The sequence below is a fragment of the Trichoplax adhaerens genome, genomic scaffold, assembly GCF_000150275.1.
Source record: "Trichoplax adhaerens TRIADscaffold_8 genomic scaffold, whole genome shotgun sequence".
Lineage (NCBI taxonomy): Eukaryota > Metazoa > Placozoa > Uniplacotomia > Trichoplacea > Trichoplacidae > Trichoplax > Trichoplax adhaerens.
This window is the reverse complement of record NW_002060950.1, coordinates 2,169,647-2,188,078: the sequence shown is the minus strand read 5'-3', so window position 1 is coordinate 2,188,078 and position 18,432 is coordinate 2,169,647. Positions and strand designations below refer to the sequence as shown.

At 33.2% G+C, this 18,432-nt stretch overlaps 2 protein-coding genes across 2 annotated transcripts; one reads left to right on the top strand and one right to left on the bottom strand.

The window, feature by feature from the left end:
• Nucleotides 1–1,055: 1,055 nt before the first annotated feature.
• TRIADDRAFT_58673 (uncharacterized protein) lies at nt 1,056–8,732 on the bottom strand (the record flags this gene model as incomplete). Its single annotated transcript, XM_002114600.1, has 14 exons — nt 1,056–1,079; nt 2,050–2,560; nt 2,679–2,868; nt 3,203–3,305; nt 3,496–3,591; nt 3,740–3,811; nt 3,907–4,005; nt 4,149–4,253; nt 4,471–4,874; nt 5,672–5,848; nt 6,016–6,124; nt 6,251–6,507; nt 7,380–7,562; nt 8,045–8,732. The coding sequence occupies 14 exons, from the start codon at nt 8,730–8,732 to the stop codon at nt 1,056–1,058; spliced, it is 3,018 nt and encodes a 1,005-aa protein (XP_002114636.1).
• A 2,048-nt stretch (nt 8,733–10,780) lies between these two features.
• On the top strand, nt 10,781–14,946 carry TRIADDRAFT_58672 (uncharacterized protein; the record flags this gene model as incomplete). Its single annotated transcript, XM_002114775.1, has 6 exons — nt 10,781–12,262; nt 12,385–12,501; nt 12,643–12,818; nt 13,162–13,428; nt 13,549–13,753; nt 14,881–14,946. 6 exons carry the CDS (start codon nt 10,781–10,783, stop codon nt 14,944–14,946), a joined length of 2,313 nt encoding a protein of 770 aa, XP_002114811.1.
• Between the last annotated feature and the right edge of the window lie 3,486 nt (nt 14,947–18,432).

The window sequence follows — 18,432 nt, the reverse complement described above, 5'->3', positions numbered from 1 at the left end:
TATGTTGCATAGCCCAGAACATGATATTGTGAGAAAGACTAAATAGGATCATTCAAACATTAAACTTTTTTAGATTACTTCTTACTAATATTATAGATCATAACGATTAGACGCTAGTTGCTATAATATTTCTAAATAAAAATAAATGTTTGTCTTAGATTTCTAAAATTTACTTGCTTACTGACTGCTGTATATTAAGAAGCTAGACTTAATACTATGCTTGCCCTTGACCTACGTAAAAAAAATTAATAGCATCATCTCTTCTTGTTCTTAAAAGATTTAAAATAAGTGAAAATACCTAAAATGTATCATTTAACCAATAATTAGGTATTAGCTTCCCCATCGTACATTTTTCTCAGGAAGCAACACCAAATGGAAATACAGGCACTATACTGTAGTTAAATATGATTACAATTGTAGTAACATCTAGAATAGCGGGTATTAAATTCATAGACTTACGCAAAGGCTACGAATTAACTCGTCAAGTATTTAACTGTTACTCACTCAAGGAGCGAACTGTGCAGAAGAAAGTTAAGATGCAATTAATATTTTCAACGCATGCATTACTATAGTTTTATTCAAAGCAGTGGTAAATAATGGATTTTAAAGCAGATCACGTATAATTTGTAAGATAATAGCTTATTATTATCCTATACTTTATTATCAGCTCTTCAATATCAACTCTATCGTTAACAGTTATCGCTAGTTATTTATATAATTAGAAATGAAATTATTAGTTGCTGTCTTATTATTTATTCATTTGACAGTAATGTCTATATAATGATACCTTGACCAATAATTTTAACTCTAAATTTTCAAAATTTACTCGCTATTTGAAGTAAGAATAAGGTTAAAAAGTACTTCTGTCTTATTTCACATAAGTTATATGTGTTATAAAAATCAAGTTTATTTCGGTCTTTTATTAAGGCTATTATTAAAATTCAAAAATTTTCATCATCCATGAAATTTTACTCATGAGCAGGCAAGTTATAAAATTAGTCAAACTAGCAGGTTTCTTGCTAATTAAATATATATTTATTATTTTGTAATTCATGTCATTGCATATCTTTTCTAAAATACTGCATAAATTTAATTACAAATATTAACATTATATAAAATATTACAGTATTCATATGTACGTAAAGTGAATGCATATAAAAGTAAGGCACACGCGACAGTCTTTAAGCGTCTTCAGCTTTTTCGAGTTGTTTCTGGTAAACGTAAACGCATTAGACATCGATCAGATTCTAACCATACGAACATACCGCAGTAGATGCAAAATATCAGTAATTTAAAATTTACATGAAATGGTGGTGGATAAGATTTAACTATCCATATCCATTGCATTATCATCGTCATAGAGATACTGCACTGGATAAAAATATATCGTAATCTTTAATAAACATTAAGGGATAGTATAGAAGACGTCATTATTAAGTACCAAAACACTTTCTCTAGTTTGCACAAAGCGATTTTAAAAACTGCTTACTGAGTACAATTGATGAAACAAAAATTTGCCGGACAGATTTGTTGATTTATCTTCGTTATTATATTCGATAGTGGAAGTATTCGTTCACCTTTAAAGTTAAAAATGTTATAGTTGATCTTAATTAGTTATTAGGATTTTTGGGCCTATTCGCCCATAAAAGCACTCGCTCTCCTATGAGAATACCAGTGCTGTCGATATCATAATGCGAATTGTTTGCTAGTAGGTGAATGATTTCCAATTATATTGGCATTTCCAGATATTAATTAAGCATCGAAGATATAGCTCCTCCCTTTAACTACTATTGCTAGATTTAACCGTTGATGATGCTTTGTTGGCGTCTTTACATGTAATCTTAATAAATGAATACGATCTTTCAGAACGTTATAACTGATTGTATGGTATAATTTATATGCTAGTAGTGACAACTTTTACTCTCATCGCGATCTCCAGCCGTTTCATCTGTGGTTGACAGTAAGCGGCTTCCATTCTCTCATACAGTTAGGTTACAAATAATAGCATCTTATAACTTATCCACTAAGAATAGATGATGTTCCACTTACATCGCTATTCCCAGATAACAATAAACCATCAGTGCTGTAGGAATTTTCAGTTAAACTAGAATAACTAGCTCTCGTTGTAGCCGATAGCGGCTTATCATTAATGTAGTCATCATCCATAGCATGTTTGCTATCAGCTAATAAAAATTGAACACGACTACCCGATCTTGAAGGTATTGCCCGGGTTATAGGAATTGGTTTACCGCTCCAAAATCCAGTATCATGGTAGTCATAGTCATCTAGTTCTCCGACACCTTTCAATTTAACACCATAGCTATGAGTGACATAATTACGTATAGCTTGAGAATCTGCTTGTAATTGCATTTTAGTAGGTGTAATATTTAATAAACGGGAATAATTTTTAACTTTTTCTCCTTCCTCTTCATGGCGTGTAATTTCGTCGACAACTCGATTCTTTGTTGTCAATTGCTGAACTTCATCACGAATAGTTTTAGTAATTTCTAATTCCCTTGCAGGAGTCCTGCCTAGCGCTACGAGTGCCGCAGTAGCTTCACTAAAAATGTAAAGAAATAAAAAACATTACGTTGTGGCCTTTATTGATAGATGTTGTATTGATCATCATAGTAGTTAGAGGATATTGCAATTTTTTTAATCTTTGTCGTATAACTCACTTTCTAACTAATTGACTTGCATCGAGCGTTAATCGATCTTGTAATGCCGAGACAACTTCATTATTATCAATCTTAAAATATCCAATCGTTTTACATGCTTCAGCTCGTACTTCAGGATGATTTTCATAGCGGATAGCCCATAGTAAAACCTTACATAATTCGTCTGTTCCCTTGTTAATGCTGCGTAAGGCTAAAAATAAATGACAGCTTTTAATTAATTGCAGTTGTAGCATGAATATCAAAGCAATCATAGTATTACTTTAGATATTGACATGAGATAAAGAAATTAAAACACGATTCGCATCTAATATTTAAACATATTCTATGCTTGTGTAAGATAAACGTAAAATTTTGTTTAAAAAATAAAATTCATCGATTTCCTATTAAATGCATTGGCTATCAGTAAAGTAGCGTAATTACATGCCTAATTCTAAAATTTTTCCATAATTTTACGAGATTGAATGGAGTCGAGAATATTTTAAACCCGGCTCCAAATTGGTAGTATAACGAAATATCTTAGTTACCTTGCATAGCTTTTATTTTAACTTTATAGCTAGAATCGCCGCTTATGGATTGTATCAGTTGCTTAATAACCTGCAGATCATTCGATGCAACAATTTCAGCAGCCTAAATAAATGTGAATGTTAATATGACTTGTTTAAAGTTCTCTTCGCTGGAAGCTAGTATGATTGGATCATACATGCAAAATCATGGGTCATTAAATTTATGATAACTGGCCTACATATATACCGTAGGGTATATATTACTTAAGATTATTCTTCTAGATCTACAGACTACAACACATGCTTTGACTTACAATACATGCTTCTATTCGCACTCGATCATATTCATCTTGAAAGCATTCCAGGAATGAATCGATGATGTCAGAAGTGGCAATTCCGATACGTGCAAACTAGATAGACAGTATAACGGTATGAATATCAATAAAATGTTCTAGAATCTTTTATATCTGAGGGACTGAAATTGTTAATAAATTTTTTATATCTCTAAAATCAATTTCGCCTGTATGATGAAGTATGTTGGCTTGCCAAACTACATACCTTTCTTAATGCGTCTACCCGTCCTCTTTCGGTCCCTGACTTCATTTGCTTTTTAAGCTCCGAATGCACAATCTGTATTATATGAATATTATCGAAAATTTAACACTAAGCTCTATAATAAGAGAGATAATTCCCTATTAGGAAATCATTGTTATGGTACAAAATACCTTTCCCTGCCCAGCTTTTGCTAATGCTAACAATGCAGCTTCCCTAACGTCCTGGTGCCAATCCGACCACATTAGATTAATTAATTTTTGTGTTAAGTCCTATCAACAATAATATACACAGATTTAATTTCGTAGCAACTACTTATAACCTGATTATTTAACTTGGCGTAGGATGATTAATCTATAACACTTATTTCATTCAACACCTGTATCAAAGTGTTTGCATCTTAAATTAGACATACCTTATTAATTGTACCATATAACTTTGGAATTAAGTTACAAGCAGCTGCTCGACTTCTCCAACTAGTATTGTTCAGTTGTTCAGCAAGCATTGAATTAATTATAGACTGAAAGAAAACAATTTTGTATGATTACTCATCAGTTGAACAGTTACGTTAACTATCAGCGTAGATTGATACAATCTAACTGCCCTAAGGTGCTTGAAATATATACTGTATTGTTAGCAGACGATGAAATAGATCATTATTTATTTTTTAATAAGCAGTTCTAACATAGAAAAGAACCTTTTACAATAATATTAATTTAAAGAATCTTGATGTATACCGTTTGTTTGCTCAATTCTCGGAGATATAGAGTCGCCTTTTCATGTTTGATAATACTATCTGCAGATAGACAACCGATTAGTTCACTGATAATTGCAGTGTTGCAATAACCATGTTTTGCCAGGCACTTTGCTGCAATCCATTTCTCCTCCGATGTACCATCGCTAAGAACTTCGTCTAGAACTTTTTTAGCATTGGTATTTAATAATCCTAATGTCATGATGCCCACCGCTGCCTCAAGTCGAACACGTCTTGATGGATCTGTTAAAGCACTCATAATAGCACCTAATAATTCTTTTGGTATTCTATCTTTTAATGCACGAGGTGACAAGTTCTTTTGATTAGCTTGAGATATATCTTCGTCTTCTTCATCATCATCCACTTGTTTCAGTTGTAATGCTTCTTCTATAAATTCAAGATATTAATTATCAAATTTTTAAATTTCATAAACTATATTGCTGCATGACTATAAGCTAAATGTGAATCAACAAAGAGTATTAAAAAAATAGTCCAATATACTGTAAACATATCGTGTTCGAATGCTCTAATGTTATTATTTTCAATTGGTGACCCCTTACTACTTAGATGCAAAGATACACACATAATCGAGCAAATAATACAGCATCTGCTCAAAAATTGGGACCAAATTTTATATCTTTAAGTTAATTAAGAGTAATCTTAGCCTCAAAATTAGAGGAAAGAGCAGCAAATTGCGGCAAACTGTAGCCATTTAATGCAGCTATCTTAAGTACGGTAGTGAAATACAAATGATTATGTAGGCCCGAAAATTAATATAACGGTATAAGGATTTCGGTAAGTTTAAAAGATGAATAAGTGTCTAATATTACAGATAGAAATTGTTAAAGTGTCCAACGATAAACCTGGAATGATATTTAATGCTTGATTTACGGCGTTAACGCAATCATATTTAGAGCGAAGAGAACACGCGTAGACTATCGTTAATAATCTATCAGGAAGTCAAGGTAATTAGGTTCTGCTTACAACCATGCAAGAGACCAATATGATATTTACGTAGGGAAGCAATAGTTTATAGTTATCTAAAACATAGTTTTGCAGTATTATACTTAGATTAGATAAAAGAACAATTATTCTATCATTTTCTACCCATTATATCCTGAGAGGATTATTATAGCATTGGTTATAACGTATGTTAAAGATAAGAGACTAAATTCTGTTGCTACCTTTAGCTTGAATACTTTTATTTTGCATAATATTCTCATTTATAATTGCCACAGTGATTGCTTGTAAAGCCCCAGTTCTGACATGTTCGTAATCATGCTTGATATCTTCTAATAATTTATCCACATCGGCATATAAAAATTTACTATTTAAATGCCATGTTTTACGCCATTCTCGTACTGAAAGAAATAAAAATTACAAATTTAAGTACAAATCTAATCAATTACTATTTCCCTTAAATATCTAGTGACCATAACAAATATAAATCTGAACCTTTTTAATCAATGGCTTTTATTTCGATATCAATTTAGTTCCTATACACATCTATAGGTTCATAAATACTTACCAATCTGATGTAGATAAACATTTTCTTTATTTCTTATTACTGTTTTATGATCAGGTTCTGTATAAGTCTTGGATTTATTTCCGTAGTAACTGTACATAGTGTTGTCATCCTGTGGCATAAAATTATATTATTAGGGTACATTCTATTAAAAGTATTCGGAATTATAAGTAAGGCAGAACCTATAAAATGTACACTCCTGCAATACATTCCCTCGATATCAAATTGAAAAATTTACCTTGATTTTCTGTGGTAAAGATTTCCATGGTCTTTGTCCCCGAATATTCTTATTAGCAGCATCTGATTTGATATTATCAATATTTGTACTAGAATACCATTTTTCCGGTAATGGCGGATAAAAATCCAACAACTGTAACTTGAACTTGGTGTCATTGGTTAAACGAATGATTTCTTCATCATTTAAACGAATTCTATGCAGCTTGGAATAGATCGGTTTCGCTCCATCGTGAACATGTTTTCTGAAATCTTCTTGGTCTATCAACGTATTTTAAGAATGATTAGTATTGTATAGATCATAACATGGTCATACTAGGACATCATAAAGTATTGATCTAGAAGTTACGAATATTTTAAAAGATATAAAATTAATGTATATAATCCTCATGTGCTCTACAACTCAACGCGGTCATACCAAGTACTCGTGAAGAACTGGTCAAGTTCAAGAGGATACAAGTAGTTTGAAAGGTATATAGCTAAGAAATACTATCGTATACATCATATTAGACGCGTAATAATCAAAGTATATCATAAACAAAGGATCAAGAAGATAATCGTACTTTGAAGGATATAAAGTTAATAATTCTTATTCATAATAATATAACGATTAAATATCATAACAAGCTGATTCGGTGAGATTGCGATCATGTTAAAGATATAAAGTTAAGAATTATCATCATATCATTCACGACATGATCTTGAAAGAATTGCTCAAGAGAATATAAATGCGTTGAAAGATATAACATTAAGAATTGTTATCATGATACAATTCAAATCAGCTTATGATTAAAAACAAGATGTCATAAAGAATTAATCAGGTAGTACGAGTAATTAGAGAAATTTTAGGTTAGAAATTATGACCACATAGTTCATACCAGTATATGAGTCATAGCAATAAGATATAAGCATAGTAATTTGAAAAAGACAAAAGTTATTAACAGAATATGTTAAATGAGATAGCATCAACAAGATATTATGTCAGTTTAACTACGAGAGGGTAAGTAATTCGAAAAATGTGCAGTTATGAATTTTGATCATTATATTGTTGATATCAGACGTAATGAAAGATCAATTAAGAGTTACTTTAAAATCAAAGTACAGTATATATGACATTGAAATCGAAGCAATACCTTTTACTTGCAAGTCTCTATAAGCATAACTTTCTGTTAACTTTTTTGCATTTCTTACTCGATTGCTTTCCTTAGCCAATTTCTGAGGTACTGTTAGATCTTCTATATTACCATCCGCTGCATCACTTAAATCTGAAATACTTAACTTATACCTATACCTCCCAGGATCTCTAGGCGATGCCACTGAAAAAGCAAACAATCATAAATATTATGATATGCAGATGTCATAATTACTAAAGTAGACCCTTTTACTCAAGCATGATAGTATCCATTAGTTATGTTTTTTAAGACTTTCCAAAGTCTACACTTTCATTGGCTAGGAAATAAAGCCTTTCTGAAATATGATAGGTATCTTAAGATTATTTCAACTCTTTCTGAATAATAATTATATAACTGGCCTAGGTATACAGTGTAGCTAAGAACAGCAGCGTACCATAGCCAAATAAACCTTCCTAAAACAGTAGCATACCGTCGCCGAAGGTATACATCCCTATTTAAATGTAATAGCGTACTGTAACCTTATTTCAGAACTTTCTAAAAATTATGATATACCCTAATCAATCAGTATAAATGACAGGACGAATCTATCCATCCGAACAATCCATCAATGAAATATTCTTTCAATTTAGTAGTCTCGAGTAGATCCAAATTTGAAATGGACTTACCTCTTCTCGGTGTTGACACAGCAAACGAATTAGCTGATTTAGGCTTATCTCGCGTAGCTAAGGTATGAATAAGAGTTTTTTGTTGTGAACCGATAGGCACTTGCTTCTTAACTATGTATTTAGCAGATGTCCAACTCAATTTAGAAATAACTTGTTCATCCCATCCAGTTTGTTTTTCATTAATTGATACAACTTTCATGCGTTGTTGAATGGGTTTTAGGGTTGACTGTCGCTGTTTCAGTTTTAATCTATGTATAACATCTAATTCGTTAAAACCCTTGTCATCAAGAAGTGGTGGAGATTTTTTCCTCTTGAGGTAAAAAGGAGGCGGTTGGTAATTGATTGGTTTCTTTAATTGGCTAGAACGATAAAATGCGCTACTTTTTAAACTATCTTTAGCCATTCCACGACCTGTATATAAATCTGTTGGCCTTCCATCTTTATATGGTAATGCATGTGCACTGAATTGCTTGACAACATCTGCAGTAAATGACAGATCCGACGATATTTTTTCCACATAGTTATCGTTTATTCTTGATGTTTCTTTAATGACGTTCTCCTTGATCGAATTTTTGACTTTATCAATAGAATTATCCTTCCTGACGCTTTTAATTTCTAGTTTGGACTGTGGAAATGTATTATTATTTATAAATCCAATATTTAAGGTCTGTTGATTCGTGGTACTCATCTTGCCTCCAAAACATTTAAAAGATAGAAATCAAGAAAGAAAAATAACCATGAGCGTTGAACCAAGATGATACTCTCTTACTCATCCATGATCATAAAACTTGCCACAAATTGCTTACTACTTCTATTATAGTTAATAGCTGTAATTTATAATATAAACGATTACGGTTTCAAATGCGCTCAATTATACGTAATCTAAGTCAGCAAATAGAAGTCTACGACTTTTCCGCTTCTAAAGCTATAGGAATGAATAAAATTAACGAAGATTATCTCGAAATTTATCCCGTTCAATCAAAGAAATTTTATTACAACTATACTCATATAGTTCATTATCCCTAGTGTAAAGCTTGACTAAACAATCAAACCTTTAGTAGCGCTATAGTAAAGCTTTCCTTGGCTGATACTGTATGTAATTAAATGACATGCGCTAGTTAATAATAAGTCTGATTATAATCATACATATACATATACGCGTATTATTTACCTACTTACAATCAATGCAGTATCCATGACAACTAATAGTTATACAGGAAATGTATACGTACAGTACACCATACAGTGTAGTAGCTTTCAATCCAAATATTAGTTTCAAGACATGCGTAGTATAGGTGTTCATAAATTGTATATGACCTGTATCGAGTACATTTTAATTCTGAATATCGTAGTACTGTAATCATATGTGAGATCTACATTCAATATTGATTCTACGAAAAGAATCCACAGCAGTAATTTTAAATTAATTTAAAGATCTATGAAGAGAGACCTGGGGTGCATTACTATGTGGCCATGTATATGTCATATACATACAGTATGTATCCTTTGTTATAACAATGCTCAAGGGAGAAATTGATTTGATTATCTGACTATATATCAAATTTATTCAGCAGAGACATGACAGGGTAATTTTAAAAGCTGATGCATAGTAGTTAGAATTATTAGACCGCAGAAACAGATTCAAAATTGATTGTTATTATAACTGCATACAGAAACGAATTAAGGTAGAACTGATTTTAATTGATATTCTCGCATTACTGTAAAAATTTTCGCCGCTACCAGTCCATCTGGTGATGTATACCACCATTAATGTTACAGCAATTATATGCGAACTTTATATTTAAATTTATCCTTCTGAAAGATTCTCCATAGAATAATATCTAAAGCTGATTTTAAGGTCTTTGCAAACAAACATATCGAGAAGATTAAGTCCACCACCTGAGCTACCAATATTTATCGTGCTAGTTTACAAGTAGCGGCTTTAAGATCACTTTAGCATGCTACTTTAAAATATAATTTAATAATATCGTCATATTCAATATTACATTTCTGTACGTGATTGATTAATCTAAGAATGTCTAACTATTCTCTTCAGCCTCACCTCCAATATCATTCTGCATTGTTTCTATGGCAACGCCACATCCTTCCTAGCTATGGCATGGGAAAGGGTACCTACCCAAGTGCTAGCTAAGGCAGCAGGATTTCTTATATAATTTTATCTAGAGCAGACATAAAACCATAAATCAGCATACATCTATATACTGTACATTATAAAGTGATTATGATCAATAAACGGTTAAGAATATATTTAAATGATTACTGAAAAGAGAGGCATTTGCTATTACCACATCAACATTAAGCTGTTCTACAGTTTGGTTTGGCATTTCCATATACTATAGATAACATTAAACGTCAGAGTCATAGACTGATTCAGAAGATTACAATTAGTAAGTCATGAGATTCTATTTCTCGGGTGTTTACATGGCCTTTATATAGATCGTAAATACTGATAAAGTAACTACAGAACTTATTATATTTGATCCTAGAAATATTCTCTATTCTTCTTTATGTTAGTTACTACGATATTGTAACCAGAATAAACAGAGTTACAATCTATATTATTGTATTTATGAACTTTGCGTGCATACTTTACCCAACTTATGCGAAGTACACCTACGTATATTTTAAAAACCACTAACCTGGACTTAATTACTTTTAAACAGTTTCATTGATTTAACCTAGTATTATTAAGAAAGACTTACAATTCATCAATAAATGGAAAAATTTGATAGTGAACGACGTGCTAGGAGGCAAGCCTCGATAAATTCAGAGGTTAGTCCGTCATTAAGCCCAAGAGATCGTAGCCTTTTCGCTGATGCCTCATTAGAAAAAAAGGAGGAAGCCAGTAAAACCGGTGGCTCCATTCGTCGAACTTTTGGTAGCATTAAAGAATCAGTTGGAGGTTTAAAGGATAAAGTATTAGGAAAATCAACTGAAAAGCATTCCTTACAACGGCAGCATCACATTAGTGATCTTACGTCAAAGGGGTTTCAGGGATCGACATCTATACATGATTTATCAGAATCTTCAGGAGACGATAGCGATCACCATCGGAAGCGCAATCATTCAACATACGATAATACAACCAAAGCTAGTGATAGAATTCGTAATGAAAGATTAGGATCAAGAAATCTCGATATCGATTCTGATGATGATCAATTTATGGCAAGAAGAGATCGTAGAAAGCATGCAACAGATAAATATGATAGTGATTTAACATCTACACGTAAAACAAATGAGAAATTTAATTCTCGTAACAGATCTTCAAAATTAAGTAGTTCAAATAGTATTCACGATTGGAAGGCCGAAAAGAAACACGACGCCAACGACGATGATTCAATCTTATTTCCTCAAAGCCGAAATCAGAAAGATAAATCTCAAAAAAATAAAGCATCCTCACAGAAATCATCTTTACTAAATCGTAGTTCAAGCAGGGAAAGCCATAGTAATCGAGATTTAACAGACAAGCTAGGGCTTGGGCGTAGAAATAGTAAAGAAACAAAGCAAGGAGACTGGCAATCGTCTCCGTCACCCAGACGATCATCTAAATCTTTGTTTAACTCCAAGGATAAAGACCAGCTAAAATCAATCGATGAGCCGTTTAAAGATGAAAGTCCAAGAAAGAGGCAATTGAATAAAGCTTCAAAAGACCCTAGAGTAGCAACAGATAGGCGTCTCAAGGATAGACCAAAAACAGCTACCGCGACCAGTAAACCAACGTCATCTGCACTATCACCGAGGAAATCTCGCCCAATTTCTGCTTCTAGTCCTAGAAAAGGGAATAAAGCATCTATTAATCGTAGTGAAGATGCTTTCGATTTTACTACTATGAAAGATTCTTTAGACATAACCAATGACGATCGATCACCTCGAGATGTAGGACCTATTGATCATTATCCGTTTACGACACCTATAAATCAAACTATTAGTCAACATGACATACTACAAAGGACACCCAGTGCAGCTATCCGGAACAGCACCGAAGGGCATAAAACGGGAACAGGTCAACTTCTTGGAGTATTTGAGCAAATCAAGGCCAAGCGGCAAGAAAATTTACTTTCTATGAGCCAAAGTGGTAAAGATTTGCTATTGAAGACACAAGGAAGTACTGGCTACTTTTCTAATAAAAGCCCAAGAGATATTAGAACCAGTGATCTAGCCAATGAATTGGCACAAACTGGCCAAGAATATTTCTCGGTATATGTTATCTCCGTGATAGTCTTTCAATTTTTCAGCCATTATACAGTATGCTATATTGCCACTATTTTGCTAGTTATATTCATGAGTAAAAGTGACAACAAGAAATTTATTTTTTATAGGAAACCGCTCGAGAGAACCGAAACAACCGAAGTTATCCGGGATCGAGTACGTTTATGCACGAGTGGAGGCAAAAAGAATTACAAAATGATCAATTTGATGGCATAGATATTTATGAAGTAAGACAGAATGATATTTATTTAATTTATTTAAACACTATCAATAACATTACTAAACAACTGACTGCATAAGGCAAAGTAAGCTTACTGCTAATAAAGACTTATAATTTGTAAAATTAACCATGATTAACCGTGTTTAAGGAACAATATGAAACTTCTCGAGCAATAAGAGAATCAGTGTATGAAGAATGGCGCAAGGAAAAATTGCTTAAAGAAAAGAAACGATTGAAAGCAAAATTAGAAGGTGAAAAACGCAAGGAAGCAGAGGAACGTTTGAAAAAGGAACAGCAAAAAGCGGAAGCTGCTAAGGCACTAGTGTATGTGTACTATTTCACTTAAATCTGAGATAGTAATATTTTCTATGTAAGATCCTATTTCTCTATCGATGAATGGGTACTGTAGATCTGGTTCTAAGAGATGAGTAATATAAATCAGTGACTAAAGAAACTGCTACAATCGGGTGCACACTAGATCATTCTGAGCAAGAATCTTCTATCTAATAAAGCTTATAAAGGCAATATATTTGAGATAGTATTATAACAGTTAGTTATTAGTCCTTATCAATTTATCCATTTTCTTCCAATTGAAGTAATTATTTAAAGATTGAATCACTCTTCTTACTTCATGTTGAAAGCCTAATATAGTAAATTTATCTATTAGTTATTGGAATGAAGACAAGAAAAATAAATTAAAAGCTAAACAGCAAGAAATTAAAAAGATTAATCGAGAAAAAGAAGAAGAAGAACTGAAAAAACGAAGGAAGAAAAAGGATGCAGAAAAGTATTTCAGAGTTTGGAAAGAGGATAAGGATGTAAAGATAGTTGAACAACATAAGAAACGATTAAAAGAAGAGAAAAAGAAAGTCAGAGAAGCAGAAAAAGCCAAGAAAGATAAAATAAAAGATTCCAAAGTAGCATTTGAAGCTTGGTAACATAATGATTGAATAAGATTTCTGCTATACCTACGAAGGGATTCATTTTGAAGATGCATTGCCTCTTAGTTATCGAAAATTTGTCTGAGTCTGATACTATTTCCTATCTCCTATAGGAGTAAAAAGAAAGACGTATTACTACAGGATCAGCAAAAGCAAAAAGTGAAGATAGAGCGTAAAAAATTGAAAGAAGAGCAACAGAAACGAGAGAAAAAAGCCAAAGAAGCTTCCAAAGCATACGACGACTGGAAAAGTAATGTTAATTATCGTCCTCGAAAGGGAAGTTTCACGCAAGCATCGGAAAGGGAACCATGGAAACCGGTAAGTCTGCTGCACTGTTGGTATCGCGAAGGGCGTTTGTGAGTCTCAACATATCTTCAAATGTTGAAATTTTTCTATTATATTGTTGCCATATGTTTTAATTTCTTTAGCCCATTTTCATCTTTATCGTTATGTTCAAAGGATTAGATACACTACTATACTAGTAATTGAATTAGTACTATAGAATTATGAATTTGTGTTATCTTTATTGGCCTCTATTATACCAATTCGTGTCGTAGTTAAAACTTCTTAAAGGCATGGTCGACAATTTACAAAATAACAACGTATTATGAATAAGCAGATCTTTACGGCTATGTAATCAATATTGATAAATCATGAAGTCAGGAATCTTAAAATCCGTTCGTTGATTAATCTTATAATTACATTCCAGTCAATATTTTACTAACTGTCAATATTTCTTGTGGTAATATATGTAGTCTGGCTCACTTGGTAGAGGCAAACGCCAATGATTTACTGTCAAGTCCCGTGATCAATCCTTTGGACAAGAAGGCCAACGGCTTCTGTAGTCAGTCTCGAAAGAAGGTATTTTACATGCTTAATACTTGCGTCCATCACACGACCTGGAAAATAGCTAATGCAGTATACTCATACAGTAGCACACGATATTTCAATATTCCGACATGTACTGAAACTGCTTGATTGAAAATTAATTATATATTCATCTTATTACTCGATTTAATTCAATCCGGTTGAAAAGACAACCACGTTCATTCTTTAAAAATTCATGCGGAAAACTGTAGCAAAATGCAATATTTAAATTATCTGTATCATAATTAAACACGAATTAATATTTCTGCATTATACTACTCTGCTATAAGTTAACTGTAGTGACCGATCATTTCCAACCGTACACATAGGATACACACTCGAATTGTTATAAATTAAATTTTATTTTATTTAAAATGGAGTACTTAACGATTTCACTGTAATCATAAAGCCTTGATGTTAATAAAACGCAAATAATTATATTAATATAGTGACATCATGTCCTACATAACCTGAAAGAACTTTACAGTGGCAGATTTCATCCATTAATTATATAATAAATGTACAGAGTCTCTTTAGAAGAGATTTTTCAAGAGCATATCCTTAAATTGGATATTTAGAATAGCCATACTATAAATCCGTTTAAACAAAATGAACAGTCATTTGAAATCCGCGTCATATATTAGTCAAGTTTATACTATGAAAGACGGTTTCTCAAACAGTCCCGACAGCATAAAAATGTCCTACGATTAGTAAGGATTAAAAATAAATAACAGTTGTATGTCGCATCAGCTTTAATATGATTAACAGTCAATTGGCAGAACATGTTTTTACTTTATAATTCAAGTTGATAGTTACTAGTAACGTTGTACAGCAAGTCACTTTTTCCTTAATTCGTAATAAATAATTTTCAGGATCAGATATACATCAAATCGACTACTTTGAATTACGGTCGATGATTGTACAGTACTTGCACGATCGATTTTTAACGTTCACAGTAGTCAGCAGAATCTCTAAAATCTACCGATGGCGAATCCATCAAAGAAATGGAATCGTATTCCGATTCAAAATCAGAGTCAATCAATTGATGCAGCTGTTCATCTTGATCACAATCAGCATATACGTAATAATTATGTCTTATGTAAAAGATGGTATGAAATACGTCACAATTGCATAACGCAACAATCTCTCGGCAAAGTTGTCGGGGGACCTCCGGAAAGATGTATTGAATAAGAAGAACGATCCTTTCATAGCAATTCGCTGGCGACAGATCCTCTGCAACAGCAATAACAAATATTACAATGTTGCAAAGCGTATTGCAATTCTAGTGTGCGAATAAAGACGTACGGACTCTGTCAGTATCTAGGTTTTACTTCAAGTCTGTAATATCAAGTCTATCCATTAGCACTATTTGATCTAAAGTATATTTGCACAACAGTTTTAATACACACAGAATATTTTAATTTTGACATCCATGAATATGCATGTAGGAAGGTTGAAACTTGAATTGAAAAGACGCCAATCTAATCTATGCATATATCAAATGGTACAGGAAAGTGCAATTATATACCACCTTTAACACGAGAACGTTCCGCAATACTACTAGTACTATGTCAGTAGCGTTGATCAAAATGAAAAATGCTAACATTGATTACTGTAATTTTGGCGTACGCGACTACCTACCATAGAACAGTTCTTCAATTATTAATTAATATAAGCTATAGTTGGTCAAGATTGATTAGAACACTGTCTATGCGTGTGTAAAATTTCTGATTCCCTAATCGTGGCGCATCCACTTCTCGCAGGGTGGGTTAGCTAATGCTTCTAGGCTATAACAGAAAAATTGTCTCACTTACCCTCCAAGTTGATATGTTCGTCTGAAGAGTTTGCTTGGTTGATCAATACCGTACTCGATAGATGTTGTACTATATTCTCTTCATTAGGGTATTTATCATGCACAACTTCACATGGATCCTGCATTCTATGCAAGGGACATTGAAGGCATATTTCTGTTGTCGAGCATCGACATTCGCACAATCGATCGATAGTCATCCAGTCTAAAAATTGCAGTACATATTAGTAAAGATATCAAGAATTCTATCGAGACAAATTTTAAGCTATCCTGTAAATACGGAGTGATTCCGTTGCACTTATTCTACGTCAATCTTTATGCTACTTACACAATCAAGCAAAATAAGAAGGAAAAAAAATAATAAGCAATGGAAATTCTGATCGAAAACAGATGCAACTTGCGAAGTCTTTGAACAGTGCTACGAAAAATCTTTCCAAACCAATTTGTCTCGTAGGTATTTATAGACAATGCCATGACTAATCAGTTTAGCTGTTTACGGTATGGTAAGATAACATACGATGAGGTATAAAAAAAAATTGGTTGGTGCCAAGGGTAATCGGTAATGAGTCACGCCTGCATGGAAAGTTATCGAAGGTAGTTGATAGATTACGGAACTAATGCATTCCTTCCGTAAGCTCCATTTTTGCGTATCCCGCTCATTTTTTTAAAATGGAGCTCTTTGTTAGTCATTACATCTTGAAAATGATAACTGATGATAGTCAGCTTGACTGTACAGTGTAAGTAAGCCATATTGATGATGATGGTAACGTACAGTACGATACGCGATAATTCCTGTCCAGGCTACAATTTAGGCGCCTAAATCGCTATCAAGATCGAATCATGTTCGATTACTTTCCTGATAAAGCCGATCATCGATAAAAATGATAAAAATGGTCTTGTCAATGCCTGCAGTTTACTGTTAATCACTTCCAGCTCCATCATTATCAACTTGATGATCCTCCTACTGTATTTGCTGACGTAAATATTTTATACACTTTTCCTGAATGGAGATTACGTATGAAGATCGATTTTTGCCCTAGGTTGTACAACTTGTCCTTGTTGACGATCAATATATACTGTACTGTACTGTCGCGATTATTGCGGTTGCTATCTTGATGTCCATTTTGATTTGAGGTATCGTACGATACCAGCAAAAGATATCTACGTCGCCATATCATAATTATACAGTACCTTTGCCAGGACAGCGATGAGCTAATATTGCTCCTTTTAAATGGAAGTGACTTGAATTTTATATGTTCCCTATCATTTAATTCAGATTTTTGATAGCATTTGGAATAACGATAACGGCAACAAATTACTACAAAATAATAAAAAACAATCAAATTATTATTGCAGTATAACACCATGCTACCGCTGTACAGCTTTCAACTGTACTCGCACAAACGCAATATGCGATCATGCGGTTGCAGTTTTTTTAAATTAGACTGGATTTGAAAGATTAAATAACCTATATCGGTACTGTACAAGTATGCATACTGTACCTTGTAATCCAGGTAGGATAGCGCACTGTTAATATTATTATAATCTGCATTTGACGACAAGATCAGACGGTAAGGAATTTATAGCGGCTACTGCCGTCTAAATATTACAAATAGCAATCAACACTACAGTCGTTATTACACAATCTACGGTATAGCGGGGTGGACAAAATATCCAACTTATTTATGGTAAGTTTATTGCTCTCTGACTCGAAAATTGACACATGTTCGAGGTCTGGTCCGAAAACGTCTCAATAAGAGGGATATTTGGTGGTAAGGCGCCTTCGTTATTACACACCCTAGACCAGACCTCTAGACTGTACAGCAGCGTTTTGCTTACTACTTTCTTCTTTACTACAAAATCCCCCCCCCCCCAAATTTCTCTCCCGTCCATTCCATACTCCAATCTTGAATTCCCCGCTATCTTATTTTAAATCGTGTAGTGTTATGGAGGTCTTGCTCATATGATGTCCTGTGCAAGCCGAAAGCATGCAATACGTAAATCAGACAAATGATTAACATATGGCGATATCAGTGTGATAATTTTGAAGCGATATCAAGGCGGCTTCTGGAGTTGATAGGCGACGATAGCCTATTTTATCTCTTCTAGGTATTAATCAACCGGAAAAAATTGCGCACCTAACGTCCCGCAATTACTCCGCCTCCATCAGCTGCTGGAATGCTACGCTTGAACTGGAGTTCCAAATCAATTTTTGTTATTATTTATTTATTATGAACAATTGCTGCAATCGATACCAAAGTTCAGCAGAAAAGTATTCTACGCGATATCAATCGATTCTTTTTTTTACTGGAAATCTAAA